At 43.7% G+C, this 20686-nt stretch overlaps 1 protein-coding gene across 5 annotated transcripts in view; it reads right to left on the bottom strand.

Annotated features, from left to right (window-relative positions):
- Positions 1 to 20686, bottom strand: part of MLC1 (modulator of VRAC current 1) — a 104902-nt gene that overhangs the window by 54000 nt on the left and 30216 nt on the right. For all 5 annotated transcript variants that reach the window (XM_056573732.1, XM_056573730.1, XM_056573734.1 and 2 more), the window contains one exon: positions 20030 to 20101. In XM_056573732.1, coding sequence (XP_056429707.1) covers positions 20030 to 20101 — 72 coding nt within the window. The remainder of the gene's footprint in view (positions 1 to 20029; positions 20102 to 20686) is intronic.

The raw sequence follows: 20686 nt of genomic DNA on the forward strand, positions 1-20686 counted from the left end.
CGACTATTTCACTATCAATGAGGAAACAAACAAAGGCCAGCAGATGACACTTGCTTGTACTGTCTGTTGATTCATCAATTTGAAGGACAAACCTACCGTGCTGCAGCTTTTTGGACATGACATTTGGAATATCATTTGACATGTCAAGTACTTTTCTACTAATAGTATTTTCTAAGAGGGACTTTTTCTACTTCCATTTCCGCTTTCCTTCCTAGCATGGGTCTCACTCAAATAATCCTACAAACAGGCATTGAGAAGCTTTCTGCAACTGTGCAATTTTTCAAAACAAAATGTTTCTGTACTTGGCCCTGCCTCATCATATGTCTGTACAGATTTTAAATGTGATGTTTGAATTTGCTGCTGGAGGAAAGAGAAGGGAACAGTGAACTCCGGTGTAATGGAAAAAATTGTTACAAATGTCCCTGTGACTTAGAAACATTTTTGACATGTCACACAGGGACATGTCAAAACTTTTTGTTACAGTGGCCATTGAAGTCCTAGTATGCTGCAATGACAATAACACTCATAATCTGCTAATCAGTGTTTCTTTGATTGCAGCATACTAGTACACTCACTTTTCTTTTCCATCACACCTGAGTTCACTCATCTCTTCTTCCTGCTGGTAAAACTCATCTTTTACAGACAACCCAGCACACAAGCGGACTGATACTTGGACCCTTCCTGGCCACCTACGCTACCTGCTCACAAAAGGTGAGATGTCAAGAAATGCAATGGAACAACATGAACTCTATTAAAGGGGTACTCAACTGGAAAACATTTTCTTTTAAATCAGCTGGTGCCAGAAAGTTAAACATATTTGTAAATTACTTCTATTAAAACATCTTAATCCTTTTAGTTCTCATCAGCTGCTGTATAATACAGAGGAAGTGCTTTTCTTTTTGAATTTCCTGTCTGCCTGACCACAAGTTCTCTCTGCTGACACCTCTGTCCATGTCAGAGCAAAAAAGGTTTGCTATGGGCATTTGCTCCTACTCTGGACAGTTCCTAAAATGGACAGAGGTGTCAGCAGAGAGCACTTGTGGTCAGGAAGAAAGGAAATTCAAAAAGAAAAGAACTTCCTCTGTAGTATACAGAAGCTGATAAGTACTGGAAGGATTAAGATTTTTTTAATAGAAGTAATTTACAAAACTAACTTTCTGGCACCAGTTGATTTAAAAAACAAAAAATAAATAAAATCAAAAAAATTAAGTTTTCCAGCGGAGTACCCCTTTAACTCCCTAAGGACGGCGGGCGTATCCATACGCCCCCGTTTTAAAGTCCTTAAGGACTGAGGGCATACCCGTGGGAATTCCGGTCCCCGCCACTCGCCGGGCAGGGACCAGACCACGTTGACTGCTGATATCTATCAGCAGGCACCCTGTGCAAACCCCTGGGGGGTCCCCAGTATCCCCCCCCCCCCCCATGTCGGCGATCGCAGCAAATCACAGGTCAATTCAGACCTACGATTTGCGGCTTTTCTGGCTCAATCGGGTCTCTGGTGTCCCGGAAAAAAGGGTGAATGGGGCTATCCGTGAGTGAGGTGTCACGGGTGCAGCCGACCAATCACGACCCTGCTGGGCGGCGATCGGGACGGCGAAGATGGCGTCGATCGGTGCCGGCGGGGTTCTCCTACCTTGCCCTGGTCCAGCGGGGGTCCCCTCGGGATTGGTGGCAGCGACAGGAGCAGCAGGATCAGTTGCAGCAGCGGCGGCGGCGGTCCCGGGCAGGATACAGCAGGAGGTGAGGCCTGTTCACTTCCTGCTGTTGCTTAGCAACAACTTGCAGCATGCACAGCCAAAGGGCATGCTGGGAGTTGTAGTTTTGCAACAGTTGGAGTACCAACTACAATTCCCAGCATGCCCTTTGGTAGTCTGTGCATGCTGGGGGTTATAGTTATGCAACAGCTGGAGGCCCTTTTTTTCTATGAAAAAGTGTGCATTCAGCTGCTGCATAACTACAACTCCCAGCATGCACAGACTACCAAAGGGCATGCTGGGAGTTGTAGCAGTGTGCCTACAGCTGTTGCAAAACTACAACTTTCAGCATGCCCTTCAACTGTCAATGCATGCTGATTGTTGCAGTTTTGCAACAGCTGGAGACACATTGGTTGTGAAACAGAGTTTGTTACCTAACTCAGTGTTTTGCAACCAGTGTGCCTCCAGCTGTTGCAAAAATACAACTCCCAGCATGCACTGAGAGAATGTACGTGCTGGGAGTTCTATTTTTGCAACAGCTGGAGGCACACTGGTTGCAAAACACTGAGTTAAATAAACTCTGTGTTTCGCAACCAATGTGCATCCAGCTGTTGCATAACTACAACTCCCAGCATGTATGGTCTGTCAGTGCATGCTGGGAGTTGTAGTTTTGGTTTAGCCAAACAACAACACGGCAAACATTTAAGCGCCGTATGTAGGTCCCAGGGGTACCAATATATAGCCAAAAAACTAAGAGACCCACAATACTAAGAATATTTCAAAAAGTATGACAATCTTTATTAGACAGAATAAGACAAACAATTAAAATGATTAAAAAGGCAGAGGATAACCTTAGGCAGGAGACAACAGGTGCCAGTGAATCTGGTATGGGTAATGTAGGTATTCAATGGAGAGCATATACAATATAAAACTGACAGCTGCAGACTCCTAGTATAATACAATATAGATATAACATCTAACATACATAAATATGAAATAGGGAGCAGCAATACAGTATTAGAGACAAAATGGAAACCCAAAAATAGGAAACTAAAAATGCCTAAAGAAACTACCTGTCATATACCCACAAGCCAGGAACACCAAGCACCAACACCCCAACGCACGTTTCGCATATGGGCTTCGTCAGGGGGAGAAACTGCGTTACAAATTTTGGGGGGCTTTTTCTCCTTTTACCCCCTTATGAAAAGGTAAAGTTGGGGTCTACACCAGCATGTTTGTTTAAAAAAAGAATTATTTTTACACTAAGATGCTGGTGTTGCCCCATATTTTTAATTTTCACAAGAGGTAAATGGAAAAAAAGACCCCCAAAATTTAGTACAGAACTACCCCATATGTGGGTGTAAAGTGCTCTGCGGGCGCATAACATGGCTCAGAAGTGAGAGCGCACTATGTACATTTGAGGTCTAAATTGGTGATTTGCACAGGGGTGGCTGATTTTACAGCGGTTCTGACATAAACGCAAAAAAAAAATACCCACATGTGACCCCATTTTGGAAACTACACCCCTCACGGAACGTGACAAGGGATATAGTGAGCCTAAACACCCCACAGGTGTTTGACAAATTTCCGTTAAAGTTGGATGTGAAAATGAAAAAAAATTATTTTTTTCACTAAAATTTTACCCTACATTTTTCATTTTCATAAGGGAAAATCAGGAAAAAGCCCCACAAAATTTGTAGCCCCATTTCCTCTGAGTAAGAACATACCCCATATGTGGAGGTAAAGTGCTCTGTGGGCGAACTACAATGCTCAGAAGAGAAGGAGTGCCATTGGGCTTTTGGCAAGAGAAGGTGTCTGAAATTGAAGGTCATGTGTGTTTACAAAGCCCCCATAGTGCCAGAACAGTGGACCCCCCCACATGTGACCCCATTTTGGAAACTGTACCCCTTATTACAATACGTGAGGGGTGTAATGAGCATTTACGCCCCACAGGTGTCTGACAGATTTTTGGAACAGTGGTCCGTGAAAATGAAAAATTACATTTTTCATTTGCACAGCCCACTGTTCCAAAGATCTGTCAAATGCCAGTGGGGTGTAAATGTTCACTGCACCCCTTATTAAATTCTGTGAGGGGTGTAGTTTCCAAAATGGGGTCACATGTGGAGGGGTCCACTGTTCTGGCATCACGGGGGGCTTTGTAAACGCACATGGTCCTCGACTTCTATTCCAATCAAATTCTCTCTCCTTAAAGGGGTATTCCAGGCAAAAACTTTTTTTTATATATCAACTGACTCCGGAAAGTTAAACAGATTTGTAAATTACTTCTATTAAAAAATCTTAATCCTTCCAATAGTTATTAGCTTCTGAAGTTGAGTTGCTGTTTTCTGTCTAACTGTTTTCTGATGACTCACGTCCCGGGAGCTGTCCAGCTCCAATTGGGATATTCTCCCATCATGCAAGGGATATTCTCCCATCATGCACAGCTCCCGTGACATCATCATTGAGCAGTTCGACAGAAAACTTCAGAAGCTAATAACTATTGGAAGGATTAAGATTTTTTAATAGAAGTAATTTACAATCTGTTAACTTTCCGGAGCCAGTTGATATATAAAAAAAAGTTTTTGCCTGGAATACCCCTTTAAGCTCAATGGCACTTCTTCTCTTCTGAGCATTGTAGTTCGCCTGCAAAACACCTTACATCCACATATGGGGTATTTCCATACTCAGACGAAATGGGGTTACACATTTTGGGAGGCTTTTTCTCCTATTGCCCCTTGAGAAAATGAAAAATTTGGGGTAACACCAGCATTTTAGTGGAAAAAAAAAATCGAATTTTTCATTTTCACGTCCAACTTTTGCGGAAATTTGTCAAACACCTGTGGGGTGTTAAGGCTCACTGTACCCCTTCTTACGATCCATGAGGGGTGTAGATTCCAAAATAGTATGCCATGTGTTTTTTTTTTTGCTGTTCTGGCACCATAGGGGCTTCCTAAATGCGACATGCCCCCCAAAAACCATTTCAGCAAAATTTGCTTTCCAAAAGCCAAATGTGACTTCTCTTCTGAGCATTGTAGTGCGCGTGCAGTGCACTTGCCGTCCACACATGGGGTATTTCCATACTCAGAAGAGATGGGGGCATTTTCTCACATAACCCCTTGTAAAATGTAAAATTTGGGGGAAAACCAGCATTTTAGTGAAAAAATAAATTAATTTACAGATCCAAATTTAACGAAAAACCGTCAAACACCTGTGGGGTGTTAAGGCTCAGCGGACCCCTTGTTATGTTCCTTGAGGGGTGCAGTGTCCAAAATGGTATGCCATTTTTTTTTTTTTTTTTTTGCTGTTCTGGCACCATAGGGGCTTCCTAAATTGGACATGCCCCCCAAATAGCCATTTCAGAAAAACTCACTCTCCAAAATCCCATTGTCGCTCCTTCCCTTCTGAGGCCTCTAGTGCACCCACAGAGCACTTGACATACACATGAGGTATATCCTTATTCGAGAGAAATTGGGTTGCAAATTCTGTGGGGGGCTTTTGCTCCTTTTACCCCTTGTAAAATTTCAAAAATTGGGTCTACAAGAACATCAGTGTGTAAAAAATGAAGAATTCGAATTTTCTCCTTTACCTTGCCGCTATTCCTGTGAAACACCTAAAGGGTTAACACACTTTCTGAATGTAATTTTGAATCCTTGGGGGAGGGGGGGGGCGGGGGCAGTTTTTTTTTTTTATAATCGGGCCATTTATGGGGTATTTCTAATATGAAGACCCCTCAAATCCATTTCAAAACTGAACTGGTCCCTGAAAAATTCCAATTTTAAATTTTTTTGAAAAATTGGAAAATTGCTGCTGAACTTTGAAGCCCTTTGATGTCTTCCAAAAGTAAAAACATGTCAACTTTATGATGTAAATATAAAGTAGACATATTGTATATGTGAATCAATATAATTTATTTGGAATATCCATTTCCCTTACAAGCAGAGAGTTTCAAAGTTAGAAAAATGCTACATTTTCTACATTTTCATGAAATTTGGGGATTTTTCACCAAGAAAGGATGCAAGTAACGACGAAAATTTACCACTGTGTTAAAGTACAATATGTCCTGAAAAAAACACTCTCGGAATCAGAAAAAAAATCGGTAAAAGCATCCCAGAGTTATTAATGCATAAAGTGACAGTGGTTAGAATAGCAAAAAAGGGCTCAGTCCTTAAGGTGAAAAAGGGCTCAGTCCTTAAGGGGTTAATCTGGTTTTGGACTTCCCTGACTTTTGTCTTTTTAATAACACCTGATTTCTCATCTCTTATCCTTCTTGCAGGTACGTATTAACTGTAGATACCAGAAGGAGCCAGCAAAGATCAAGAGAGTGTTTGTAAGTACAGAAACAAATTATAACACACTTGTTGTACAAAGGATCAGGAGAAGTGGGGGGGCCACAGCTGCATCAATTGTGTCAAAGATGGGCCAAACATGATGCCAGTCTCTAATTGTCTGTGACTCCTCATCGAAACAATTAATGCATTTGGGACCATCTTGTGAAAAAGTAAAAATTTAGGTTGGAATTTCTCTTTTTGTAGGCAAGACAGAGTTAGTTCTGTTAGCTACAATGTTGAGGTACTTGAAAAGAAAGCGGGTTACTGAAGATTAACGTGATGATGAAGCAGGGCAGAGTACAGAAAGATGCGAAGCAGGGCCGAGTACAGAAAGATGCAAAGCAGGGCCGAGTACAGAAAGATGCAAAGCAGGGCCGAGTACAGAAAGATGCAAAGCAGGGCCGAGTACAGAAAGATGCAAAGCAGGGCCGAGTACAGAAAGATGCAAAGCAGGGCCGAGTACAGAAAGATGCAAAGCAGGGCCGAGTACAGAAATGTCAGGATCCGGACTGGTATGCAGGAAGGACACTGGAGTGGATCCTCTGTGTCAGTGAGGCGATGGCGTGGGCCGTACCAGGGGAACGGTATCTAAGAGGTTACTGGTTTTCAACAGAGCCCGCAGCAAAGCGGGATGGACTTGCTGCGGCAGGTAACCCCCAGGTCGTTCCACCCGATAGCGACTCAACCTCACTGACAGCTGAGACAGGCGCGGTACACAAGGACAAGGCAAGGCAAGGTCAGACATAGCAGAAGGTCAAGGCAGGCAGCAAGGTTCGTAGTCAGGGGCAACGGCAAGGGGTCTGGATACACAGGCTAGGGAACACACAGAAACGCTTTCTCAGGGCACAAGGCAACAAGATTCGGCAGGACAGGAAGGGGATTTATATGGGAAATAGGAGTGATTAAACTAATTGAGCCAATTAATGGTGCACTGGCCCTTTAAATTTCATAGAGTCGGCGCGCGCGCTCTTGAGAGCGGGGCCGCTCGCGCCGGGACGTGACTGAAGGAGGACGGGGCAGGTGAGTGGAACGGGATGCGACTCGTGGGCGGGCACGTCCCGCCAGGCGGATCGCATCCCCGCTGGAGACACAGAGCCTCCGGTCAGCGAGTCTGACCGGAGCGCAGGGATCAGAACGCCGTGAGCGCTCCGGGGGAGGGGAGGAAAAAATTTGCAGAAAAAATTGCGCCTCGCAGAAGGAAGACCTGGAAGCGGGACAAAATGAGCCGTTTTGGAAAAACGATCAACGACCACCCAAATGACGGTGTTACCATGAGTTGAAGGTAGGTCGGTGATGAAATCCATAGCTATATGGGACCATGGCTGTTCAGGCACAGGTAGAGGAAGGAGAAGACCAGCAGGCTTCTGGCGTCATTCTCCAGGGAAGGCCACCAATAGTGTCTGGCGATTAACCGATTAACTGTATGGACTTTTTGATTCCAGCATGACCAGCCAGATGGGAGGAATGACCCCATTTTAGAGTCTGGAGGCGAAGTAGTGGAGGAACATAAGTTTTTCCCGGAGGAATAGGCACCAGAGAAGCAGGGGCAGAGGAGATCAGACAGACACTCTGGAGGTATGATGTGCTGAGGAAGAGCTTCGGATTCAGAGGCATCAGTGGAACGTGATAGAGCATAAGCCCTGAAATTCTTGTCCACAGGACGAAAATGTATTTGAAAATTGAAACGGGCAAAAAACAACGACCATCTAGCCTGGCGAGGATTTAACCGCTGGGCAGATTGAAGATAAGACAAATTTTTATGGTCTGTGTAGATGGTGATGGGATGAAGGGATCCTTCCAGAAGAGGTCTCCACTCCTCAAGTGCCAACTTAATGGCAAATAGTTCAGTCTCCTATAGAATAGTTTTTTTCAGGAGGAGAAAAGGTTTTGGAGAAAAATCCACAAGTGGTATTTTTTCCCTTAGCGTTTTTTTGACGAAGAACAGCTCCGGCTCCAACTGAGGAGGCGTCAACCTCAAGGAAAAAAGGCTTCAGAGGATCTGGCCTGGACAAGACTGGTGCAGAAGCAAAGGCGGCCTAAAGGCGATTAAAAGCTTCATCCACTTGGGGGGGCCAGGACCTCGGATTCGCGTCTTTCTTAGTCAGTGCCACAATAGGAGCAACGATGGTGGAGAAGTGGGGAATGAACTGACGATAGTAGTTGGCGAATCCGAGGAAGCGCTGGATGGCACGAAGTCCAGATGGGCGAGGCCAATCCAACACCGCGGAGAGCTTGTCAGGATCCATTTGAAGACCTTGACCGGAGACTAGGTATCCCAGGAAAGGAAGGCAGCTGCGTTCAAAAAGCCATTTTTCAAACTTGGCGTACAGATTATTAACACGAAGTCGCTGGAGCACTTGACGGACATGGAGACGATGTTCTTCCAGGTTGGAAGAATAAATTAGGATGTCATCCAAGTAGACTACCACGCAGGTATACAGCAAGTCCCGAAAGATTTCATTAACAAAATCTTGAAAAACAGCAGGGGCATTGCACAGCCCAAAGGGCATGACGAGATATTCAAAGTGTCCATCTCTAGTGTTGAATGCGGTTTTCCACTCGTCGCCCTCACGAATTCGAATGAGGTTATATGCGCCCCTTAGGTCTAGTTTGGCGAAAATTTTTGCTCCATGCAGCTGTTCAAAGAGTTCTGAGATAAGTGGGAGAGGATAGCGGTTTTTCACAGTGATTTTATTAAGACTGCTGTAGTCAATGCATGGGCGCAGAAATCCGTCTTTTTTGGCAACAAAGAAGAATCCTGCTCTGGCGGGGAAGAGGACTTCCGGATAAATCCTCTTTTAAGGTTTTCTTGTATATACTCGGTCATGGCTTGAGTCTCTGGAACAGAGAGTGGGTAGATCCTGCCACGGGGCGGTGAGGTTCCTGGAAGCAAGTCAATAGGGCAGTCGTAGGGTCTGTGAGGAGGTAAGACCTCTGCTTGCTTTTTACAAAACACATCAGAAAAGTCCTGATAGGCCTTAGGAAGACCTGGCAATGGTGTAGCGGTGGACACTTGGCAGGTGGGAGCAGACTTGAGACAATGCTTGTGGCAGGAAGATCCCAAACTTATAATGTCCCCAGTGGTCCAGTCGAGGGTAGGAGCTTGACGCTGGAGCCAGGGCAAGCCAAGAAGGATTTCAGAGGTACAGTTAGGCAGAACAAAATTCAATCTTTTCCTGATGTAGAGCTCCGACGCTCATAAGCAGAGGTTCAGTGCGGTAGCGCACGGTGCTGACCAGTCTCTCTCAGTTTACAGAACAGATGAAGAGTGGCTTGACGAGACGGGTACAAAAATATTGAAGATGTTGATGAGTGAGGCTTCAATGAAATTTCCTGCTGAACCTGAGTCCAGAAAGGCCACAGAGGAGAAGGAAGAATTTGTGGGTGTAGAAATCCACACTAGAATAGTTAAGCGTGGAGAGGAAGAATTCACACCTAGTAACGCCTCTCCCACGTTAACTAGGTGCATGCGTTTCCTTGACGCGGAGGACGAATAGGACAGTCCTTGAGGAAGTGTTGAGTACTAGCACAGTACAGGCATAAATTCTCGTTCCTGCGGCGAGTCATCTTTTGTAGAGTCAGGAGAGACCGGTCCACTTGCATAGCCTCCTCGGCGGAAGGCACAGGAACAGGTTGCAAAGGACACTGAAAGAGAGGTGCCAAACGAGGAGACCGCCTGGTGTGAACAAAATCCTTTTCCTGGCGTCTTTCAGAGAAACGAATGTCTATGCGCGTGGCCAAATGGATGAGCTCAGACAGGGTAGCAGGAATCTCTCGTGCGGCCAGAACCTCTTTGATGTGGCTGGATAAACCTTTCTTGAAGGTCGCGCAGAGGGCCTCATTGTTCCAGGCAAGCTCCGAGGCCAGGGTGCGGAACTGCATGGCGTATTTGCCCACTGAAGAGCTCCCTTGGACAAGATTCAATAGAGCCGTCTCGGCAGAGGAAACCCCGGCTGACTCCTCAAAGACACTGCGTACTTCAGAAAAGAAGGTTTGGATGGAAGTAGTGACTGGATCGTTGCGGTCCCAAAGTGGTGTGGCCCAGGACAAGGCCTTCCCAGACAGTAGGCTGACCACAAATGCCACCTTAGACCGTTCAGTGGGAAACTGGTCCGACATCTATTCTGGAAAAACTGTGTTGCATTTTGCACACATGGTGCTCCCTCAATGGTTGGCTCCATTAAAGGCTTTGTCACACTTGTCAAAGAAAAAAAAAAAATAATTATCACCACTCACTGCTTCCTCCACCATGAAGTTTTGGTCATAAAAACAATACAACCGGAATTAAAAGAAGTTCTTGATGCCATTGTCGACATGGTCAACTTCATCAAACAACGTCCTCTTCAGTCACGAATCTTTGCACTGTTGTGTGAGAATATGCAGGATCATTTTAACCTTCTTCAACATACTGATGTAAGGAAAGGTTTTGACAAGAGTCTTTGAACTTAGAAATGAATTGCTTATGTTCTTTATGAGCAGCAAAAAAAACTATGTTTGGAAGCCTCTTGGTAGCTGATGCATTTGTGCAGAAATTGGCATACCTTGCTGGAAAATACCAACATCTGAACAACTTAAACAGCAGCATGCAGGACCCAAAGGAAAACATGCTCATTGCCACTGACAAACTTCTGGCTTTTCAGAATAAACTCAAAATTTGTGAAAGACATCTCTCTTCAGGAAGTACAGAGAGGTTTCCCCTTTTAACCCTTAAGGACTCGGGGTTTTTCCGCTTTTGCATTTTCGTTTTTTCCTCCTTACCTTTAAAAGATCATAACTCCTAAAAAGATTTTGCACCTAAAAATCCATATGATGGCTTATTTTTTGCTTCACCAATTCTAATTTGTAATGACATCAGTCAATTTACTCAAAAATGTACGGCGAAACGGGAAAAAAAATCATTGAGAGACAAAATAGAAAAAAAACACGATTTTGTAATTTTGGGGGCTTCCGTTTCTACGCAGTACATTTTTCGGTAAACATGACACTTTATTCTGTAGGTCCATACGATTAAAATGATACCCTACTTATATAGGTTTGATTTTGTCGTACTTCTGGAAAAAATCATAACTACATACAGGAAAATTTATACGTCTTCTGACCCCTATAACTTTTATTCTTCCGCGTATGGGGCGGTATGAGGGCTCATTTTTTGCGTCATGATCTGAAGTTTTTAGCGGTACCATTTTTGCATGGATAGAACTTATTGGCGAAAAATACACTATTTTGGACTTTGGAATTTTTTGGAATACGCCATTGACCGTGCGCTTTAATTAACAATATATTTTTATAATTCGGACATTTCTGCACGCGGCGCTACCACATGTTTTTTATTTACACTGGGTTTTTTTTAATGGGAAAAGGGGGGGGGGGGTGATTCAAACTTTTATTAGGGAAGGTGTTAAATGATCTTTAGTCACTTTTTTTTTTTCTTTTTTGCAGTGTTAAAGCTCGATAGTGGTTTCCCATAGGAAACCACTGATCGATGATTCTGCCGCTTGACTGCTCATGCCTGGATCTCAGGCACTGAGCAGTCATTCGGCGATTGGACAGCATGGAGGCAGGCAGGGACCCTCCAGCTGTCATGTAAGCTGTTCGGGATGCCGCGATTTTGCCACGGCGATCCCGAACAGCTCCCTGAGCTAACCGGCATTGTTTTACTTTCACTTTAGATGCGGCGTTCAACTTTGAACGCCGTGTCTAAAGGGTTAAAAAGCACCGCGATCAGTGCTGCGCGCTATTAGCCCCGGGCCCGACCCGCTATGACCCCGTGATAACGCTGTGGCCCTGTGTTATAGAATGGGAGCGGGCTCAAGACATTTTGGTACGTCATGGGTCCTTAAGGGGTTAAATCAACTTGTTAGTGACAGTCAGCCTGTTGAAGTTATTTAATTAGGAATCGGTCATTTAAAATCATTGTTTGAAAACCTTGAACATTATTTCCCTTCTTTATCTTCAGAGTTATATGACTGGATTAGAAATCCATATGCTGCAGATTTCTCCAGTGCACAATTTACCCTTCAGGAAGAAGAACAGATGAATGAACTGAGGTGTGATAGAACAATAAAGATCAAATTTAATTAAGTCAATACAAATTAAATGGCTTTCTATTCAACCAGAATATCCCACAATATCTCAACGAGCTTTAGACATTCTCGTCCAATTCTCTACCTTGTATATGTGTGAGCAAGCATTCTCATGTCTAACAAACATTAAGAGTAAGCAGAGGAACCGTCTGCTCTCGGTTGAAGAAGAGATGAGAGTCTGCTTGTCCAAAATTATGCCCCAAATTTAGGCTATGTGCAAGCAGAAGCAAACCCAGGTTTCACACTAACCAGGTACGCCTTTTTTTCCTTTTGAAAATACAAACAATTCAGATGCTTCATAGCTGGCAGTGATAGAGGGGTACTGTGTGCTGCTTGTATTTATCAGGTTTTTGTGCATTGTAGACAATTTAGTAGGGTAGGGCCCGGTAGGCCAATGTAAGGACTGAAATTTGAGGTGTGTGGATCACACTTTCTGAAATAACTAATCTTTTATATTTAAATCATGACAGCATATCCAGAAATCTGTCAAGAATATCATATCTTTCTCGTGGCTGACATCCTTACCAAGCAAGAAACAGTCTGCTCTCTGAAAATTGAGGAAGAAATGAAAGTCTTTGGCAGAGTACAAAGACAAGTGTGCCTTGCATACAGTCAAGCATGGTGGTGGGAGTGTCTTTATCTGGTCCTGCATTAGCGCTGCTGGCAGGGGGGAGCTACAGTTCACTGAAGAAACCATGAATGCCAATATTACTGTGACTTACTGAAGCAGAGCATAATCCCCTCCCTTCAGAGACAGGGCCACAGGGCAGTATTTCAACATGATAATGTCCCTCAAACACACCTTCAAGATAACCACTATCTTGGTTAAGAAACTGAGGGGTAAAAATGATGGACTGGCCAAGCATGTCTACAGACCTAAACCCTATTGAGCATCTGTGGGGCATCCTCAAATTGAAGGGGGGGGAGGGAGAGCAAGGTCTCATATTCACCAGCTCCGTGATGTTGTCACGGACGAATGGAAGAGAACTCAAGTGGCAACTGTGAAGCTCTGGTGAACTCCATGCCCAAAAGACTTAAGGAAGTGCAGTAAAATAATGGTGGCCACACAAAATATTTAAACTTTGGGCCCGAATTGGATATTTCCACTTACAGGTGTACTCACTTTTTCTTAGACATGAATGTCTGTGTTAACTTATGAGGGGACAGCAAAATGAAACACTGTTATACAGGCTGTGCACTCACTACTTTATATGGTAGCAGAGTGTAACTTCTTCAGTGTTGTCACATGAAAATCTATAATATATTTACAAAAATGTGAGGGATGTAAAATGGTTAAAAATAGGAACAGGTGAAGCCCTACGTAAAAAAAAAAAATAATTATATATATATATATATATATATATATATATATATATATATATATATATATATATATATATATAGACTGTGTGACTTTTTATCCGTTAAAGACAGAAAACCCACAATGCTTCCTAAAAGTACTTGAAACTAGCAAAATAATAAAAAACACATACTTAATTAGGGTTGCAGCTAACAATTATTTTAATAATCGATTAGTTGCCGATTATTTCATCGATTAATCTGAAAAAACGTCAAAATGCCAAAACAAAAGGGGTTCAGCTGATTTTACTTGAAAAATTATGTACATTGGCCATATTAAAAGTTTGTAGCATGTGATGTGAACAAACAGCAGCAACTTTGGATTTTTTTATTTATTTTTTTTTACGTTTACGCCAGTTGCTGTATGGGATCATTATTAACCCCTTAAGGACCAGGCCATTTTACACCTTAGGACCGGAGCGTTTTTTGAACATCTGACCACTGTCACTTTAAACATTAATAACTCTGGGATGCTTTTACCTATCATTCTGATTCCGAGATTGTTTTTTTGTGACATATTCTACTTTATGTTATTGGTAAAATTTTGTCAATACTTGCATCTTTTCTTAGTGAAAAATTCCAAAATTTGATGAAAAAATTGAAAATTTTGCATTTTTCTAACTTTGAAGCTCTCTGCTTGTAAGGAAAATGGATATTCCAAATAAAAAAAAATTTTATTCACATATACAATATGTCTACTTTATGTTTGCATCATAAAATTGACGTGATTTTACTTTTGGAAGACACCAGAGGGCTTCAAAGTTCAGCAGCAATTTTCCAATTTTTCAAATTCACTATTTTTCAGGGACTAGTTCAGGCTTGAAGTGGATTTGAAGGGTCTTCATATTAGAAATACCCCACAAATGACCCCATTATAAAAACTGCACCCCCCAAAGTATTCAAAATGACATTCAGTCAGCGTTTCAACCCTTTAGGTGTTTCACAGGAATAGCAGCAAAGTGAAGGAGAAAATTCACCATCTTCATTTTTTACACTCGCATGTTCTTGTAGACCCAATTTTTAAATTTTTACAAGGGGTAGAAGGAGAAAATTTATACTTATATTTGTAGCCCAATTTCTCTCGAGTAAGCACATACCTCATATGTCCATGAAAAGTGTTTGGCGGGCGCAGTAGAGGGCTCAGAAGGGAAGGAGCGACAAGGGGATTTTTGGAGAGTACGTTTTTCTGAAATGGTTTTTGGGGGGCATGTTGCATTTAGGAAGCCCCTATGGTACCAGAACAGCAAAAAATCCCCACATGGCATACCATTTTAGAAACTAGACCCCTTGGGGAACGTAACAAGGGGTAAAGTGAACCTTAATACCCCACAGGTGTTTCACGACTTTTACATATGTAAAAAAATATTTTTTTTTTCACAAAAATGTGTGTTTCCCCCAAATTTCACATTTTTGCAAGGGTTAGTAGCAGAAAATACCCCCCAAAATTTGTAACCCCATCTCTTCTGAGTATGAAGGTACCCCATAAGTGGACCTGAAGTGCACTACGGGCGAACTACAATGCTCAGAAGAGAAGAAGAAGGAGTCATATTTGGCTTTTGGAGAGCAAATTTTGGTCGGGGGGCATGTCGCATTTAGGAAGCCCCTATGGTGCCACAACAGCAAAAAACCCTCACATGGCATACCATTTTGGAAACTAGACCCCTTGAGGAACGTAACAAGGGGTACAGTGAGCATTTACCCCCCACTGGTGTCTGTCAGAACTTTGGAACAGTGTTTAATTTGCACAGCCCACTGTTCCAAAGATCTGTCAGACACCAGTGGGGTGTAAATTCTCACTGCACCCCTCATTACATTCCGTGAGGGGTGTAGTTTCCAAAATGGGGTCACGTGTTTTTTTTTGCGTTTGTCAAAACCACTGTAAGAATCAGCCACCCCTGTGCAAATCGCCTCAAATGTACATGGCGCACTCTCCCTTCTGGGCCCTGTGCGCCCCCAGAGCACTTTGCGCCCACTTATGGGGTATCTCCGTAGTCGGGAGAAGTTGCATTACAAATTTTGGGGGGCTTTTTTCCCTTTTACCTCTTGTCAAAATGAACAGTATAGGGCAACACCAGCGTGTTAGTGTAAAAAATTTATTTTTTTACACTAATATGCTGTTGTAGACCCCAACTTCACCTTTTCATAAGGGGTTAAAGGAGAAAAAGCCCCCCAAAATTTGTAACAATTTCTCCCGAGTACGGCGATACCCCATATGTGACCCTAAACTGCTGCCTTGAAATACGACAGGGCTCCAAAGTGAGAGCGCCATGCGCATTTGAGGCCTGAATTAGGGATTTGCATAGGGGTGGACATAGGGGTATTTCACGCCAGTGATTCCCAAACAGGGTGCCTCAAGCTGTTGCAAAACTCCCAGCATGCTTGGACAGTCCACGGCTGTCCGGCAATACTGGGAGTTGTTGTTTTGCAACAGCTGGAGACTCCATTTTGGAAACAGTGGCGTACCAGACATTTTTCATTTTTATTGGGAGGGGAGGGGGGCTGTGTAGGGGTATGTGTATATGTAGTGTTTTTTTACTTTTTATTTTATTTTGTGGTAGTGTAGTGTTTTTAGGGTACAGTCACACGGGCGGGGGATTACAGCGAGTTTCCCGCTGCGAGTTTGAGCTGCCGCGCAAAATTTGCTGCATCGCAAACTTGCAGCCTGATACTCACTGTAAGCCCCCTGCCCATGTGAATGTACCCTGTACATTCACAGGGGGGGGGGGGGGACCTCCAGCTGTTGCAAAACTACAACTCCCAGCATGCACAGTTTATCAGTGTATGCTGGTAGTTCTAGTTTTGCAACAGCTGGAGGCACACGGGTTGGGAAACACTGAGTTAGGAAACAGACAATGTTTCCCAACCAGTGTGCCTCCAGTTGTTGCAAAACCACAACTCCCAGCATTCTCAGGCATGCTGGGAGTAGTAGTTCGGCAACATCTTTACAGCCAGATGTTACAGAACTACAACTCCCAGCATGCCTGGACAGTAAGGGCATGCTGAGGATGTGTAGTTTTGCAACATCTGGAAGGGCACAGTGGTCTCCAAACTGTGGACCTCCAGATGTTGCAAAACTGCAACTTCCAGCATGCCCAGACGCCAAGGGCTGTCTGGGCATGCTGGGAGTTGTAGTTTACAGGGTCCCATTACAGCAGTGCATGTCGCTTTACGGCGACGTGCATTGCTGTAAAGGGCCCGACCGCGGCTGAAGATCAACTCACCTGTCGCCGCCGCCGTCTTCGTCGCCGGGATCCGGGTCTTCAGGGACGAGGTAAGTACCGGGGCCGGTCCGCAGCACTCCCCCCGTCCCCCGCTGCGTCCTCCGGTCTTCCTCTCGTCCTCTCCGGACTTCCAGGGACCGGGCAGGGCGGGAGGAATTAACCGCCCCCCCCCCCCCCTTGCGATTGGTCGGTTAGTTAACCGACGGATCGCAGGGGATCGGAGGAGGTGGCAGGCTTGCCACCTTACTCCTATTCTTTAGCATGGTCCTGGCTGTCTGTGACAGCCGGGATCATGCGAAATTACCGGTGGGTTGGGTCCCAGATCGCAAGGGCGATTTCCCTTGCGATTTGCGGCGATCGCCGACATGGGGGGCCTACATGGCCCCCCTCGGCGTTTGCCCTGGATGCCTGCTGAAGGATTTCCTCCCTGGACAAGCCTGAGAGAAGAAAATTTATGTCACAATGAAGAGACTGATAAACGGAATGGTAACCATCCTTTGCTGTTTGAGCCAAAGTGGATGACCAAGAAGGACATCATAAATAAAAGACAGCTTTTGGGAAAATGTCCTTTGAAACAAAACTGGAGCTTCCATGTACATCACATCAGCTCTGTATTCGCAAACACAAAAATAAAGCATACAAAGAAAATAACACTAACTACTATGAACAAAAGTGGAATGTCCAGCGCTATAGGGGTCCAACAAATTCTCTTTATTGATTAAAACCCAGGATACATGGATGCAGCAAGCACAGGTGACGCGTTTCGGCTCAAGAATGAGCCTTAGTCATGTGCTTGCTGCATCCATGTATCCTGGGTTTTAATCAATAAAGAGAATTTGTTGGACCCATATAGCGCTGGACATTCCACTTTCTTTTGCATATCCATTTGGCGCTGCCCACGCCAGTCCGTGCTTGAGGTAGAGAGCTGGACTTACTTCTACACACCTGCTAACTGCTATGAAGCATGAAGGAGCAGTAGCGTGGCTATGGAGGGGGGGGGGGTTGGCAGGTTGCACCGTGTGACACCCTCAAGCGGGAAGTAATCCTGCAATGGTGTAACCCAGCAACGCAATCAAGTGTACTGCCTCTGGGAACGCAGAGGCAGTACACTAGAATGCTGGAGCGGCAGCTGTCAGCTCCACCATTCACTCACATGCTGCAGACACTTTATGTTCTCAGTGTGTGAGCCGCAGGGACGCGATCCCCGGCAGGCAGGCGCGATGATGTGACGTCATCATGCCTGCCGGAGATCCCGTCCCCGCGGCTCACAGGCTGCAAGCCAGAAGCAAGGGAAAGACCTGCACGTGGGAATATGGATTAGGTGAGTATAATTGTTGCATTATAAGTGAGGGGAACATCACAGGTGGCATTATGTGAGGGGGCACATATGACAGGGCATTATATGTGAGGGAGACAGGACAGGGAGCATTATATGTGGCACATGACAGGGAATTATGTGCGAGGGGCACAGGGTTACGTGGGGGGGGGAGGACGAGGGCATTAGTATTATATGTGGGGCACAAGACAGAGGGAATTATGTGGGTGGAACAGGACGAGGCACTATTATGTGGGGGGAACAGGACGGGCCATAATTATATTTGGGCACAGGACGGGCCTTATTATTATGTTGGGGGCACAGGACAAGGGGGCATTAAAATGATGAAGGCACAGGACATGGTACAGTGTTTGGTAGTATTATATTCAAAGAGTGCAGTGTGTGGTAGTATATTCAGAGGGTACAGTGTGTGGTAGTATTATATTCAAAGAGTGCAGTATGTGGTAGTATTATATTCAGAAGGGTACAGTGTGTAGCAGTATTATATTCAGAGCGCAGAAGGGTTATAATGATTATTGTTTTCATATAAAGGATCAGAATCTGCTGACATAGTTAGTGAGAGGCCATTTGGGCATCACGTTCTGCAGAGAGAAGATTTTGCTGGATGAAGTCCTGGTGATATGCACCATCTGAATTAGATAAGGGAAGACTATAGAGAAGATGTCACCTGCAGTTACTGATATCATTGTGTATGCTGCCTGAGCTGTCCCATCAGAGCTGTAGTCATTTGTAAGTTCTGCAGTGATGATGGGTGAAACAACAACTCGCAGCATAACCTTACCACTGCTTAGGTCATACTGGGAGCTTTAGTTTTAAATGGTTAAAACGTCTCTAGCACTGTCTGATGAGTTTGGGGTGACAATTTTTTACTTCACAGGGTGACACCAACCCTAGCATCACCACTGTGAAGGTGACTTAGTTATGTTATCGTTGCAGCATCTGGCATGGGTTTCTCATGAATCTGTAGAGGGTACAATAAAATGTTAAGCCTATTAAGGATCCTGGAGAAAAATCAGAAAGCTTGGTCTCAGTCGCAGGTCCTTCAACAGGATAATGATCCAAAACACACAGATAAAAACACCCAAGATTGGCTAAGAGCAAAACATTGTAGGATTCTGTAGTGACTTTTATGAGCCCTGATCTGAATCCTACTGGACATCTTTGGAAGAAGCTGAAACATGCAGTCTGGAGAACGCACCCTTCATTCTCCCAACATCTGGAAAAGTTTGCTTATAAGGAGTGGACCGAAATACCAGTAGACAAGTGCAGAAGTCTCATTGAGAGTTACACAAATAGAGATTTATTCAGGCAGTCACTGCAAGGTTGTACAGCAAAATATTACATAGTTAGTATGGTTGAAAAAAGACATACGTCCATCAAGTCCCACCAGGAAGTTCAGGTACCATCATTTTTTTCCAGGCAAGTTTGTTTTGTTATTTTGTTTTTCAAAATGATTCTACAATTCAAAAGCAATGCCTGTTCTTGTATCAGCTAGGGCTTGTTTCACACAACAAAAATTCTCAGTTTTTAAACATTCGTATGAAGTTTTGTCTGAAAACCAGCTGAAAACGGCAGTAACAAGATCATATACGTCCGTTAGAAAATCCCATTATAGTCATGAACTATTTTCTTCCGTACTATCTTCTGTCACAAAATAACGTCCGTTATCAATAACGGACTATAACGAGTTAAAACGGCTATTAGAATAATCCCATAGACTATAATGGGATTTTCTAACTGACGTATAGGATTTTGTTATTGCCGTTTTAAGCTGGTTTTCAGACGGAACTTCGAAAGGATGTTTAAAAATGGAGGATTTTTGTAGTATGAAAAGGGCCTAATTTTCCAAAAGAATATTTAATTTTTACTTTCGTCAGTTTGATGTTATTTCAGGAAGCATAATGGTCTGTCGTTTCTGTCTTTAATGGAAGGGTACCAACAATTTTGTCCACATCTATTTCTTTCCCAAAAATTATCATTGAAAACATTTATAACTGATACGACTTACAGAGTAGGTCTTAATTGTTCGGGAAGGGAACTGGACATTATGTAAATTGCTTGAACTTCCACAGGTGATGCCCTAGAAAATAAAAAGTATTTAGACGTTACTATAGGCAAAAATATGTATTATAGCATCCAAATGTGATTAGAAAGGATTTTTAATGCAGTAACACTATAAGTTATACATCTTATATTTATTATTTCTTAAAGTGATTATACATCCCCTTTTTACATCACCTAATCAGGAATAAAGAATGAATACAGGGAGAAATACAGGTTGACTTAGGCCAACCTTAAAATCTGGAATGGCCCTTGAAGAGAGATGAAAGACCCACTACCAAACCTGTCTTTCATCCCATAAAAATCCAGGCCCGATAAAAGAAATTAGTAGCAAAAATAGAATTCACACCACAAAATAGCTTCTCTTTTTCAGAAAGTATGCTTTAGTGAAACTTCATTCATGGAGTACATAGTCCAATAAGTATAAAAAAAAAAGTGTAAAAAAAACCATACAAATACCCAAAGGTGCACCATCTGGACGCGCTAGACACTCCTCGTTATGCTGGAAAATTTTAGCCCATTCTCGGGCCTCCTGAAGCCAAGGATCCTTCCTCGTAAGTGTTCGACACAAGCTCTACTGCTGTCTCCTTCATGAGAGGAAGGA

Source organism: Hyla sarda, chromosome 4 (assembly GCF_029499605.1).
Source record: "Hyla sarda isolate aHylSar1 chromosome 4, aHylSar1.hap1, whole genome shotgun sequence".
NCBI classification, from domain to species: Eukaryota; Metazoa; Chordata; class Amphibia; order Anura; family Hylidae; genus Hyla; species Hyla sarda.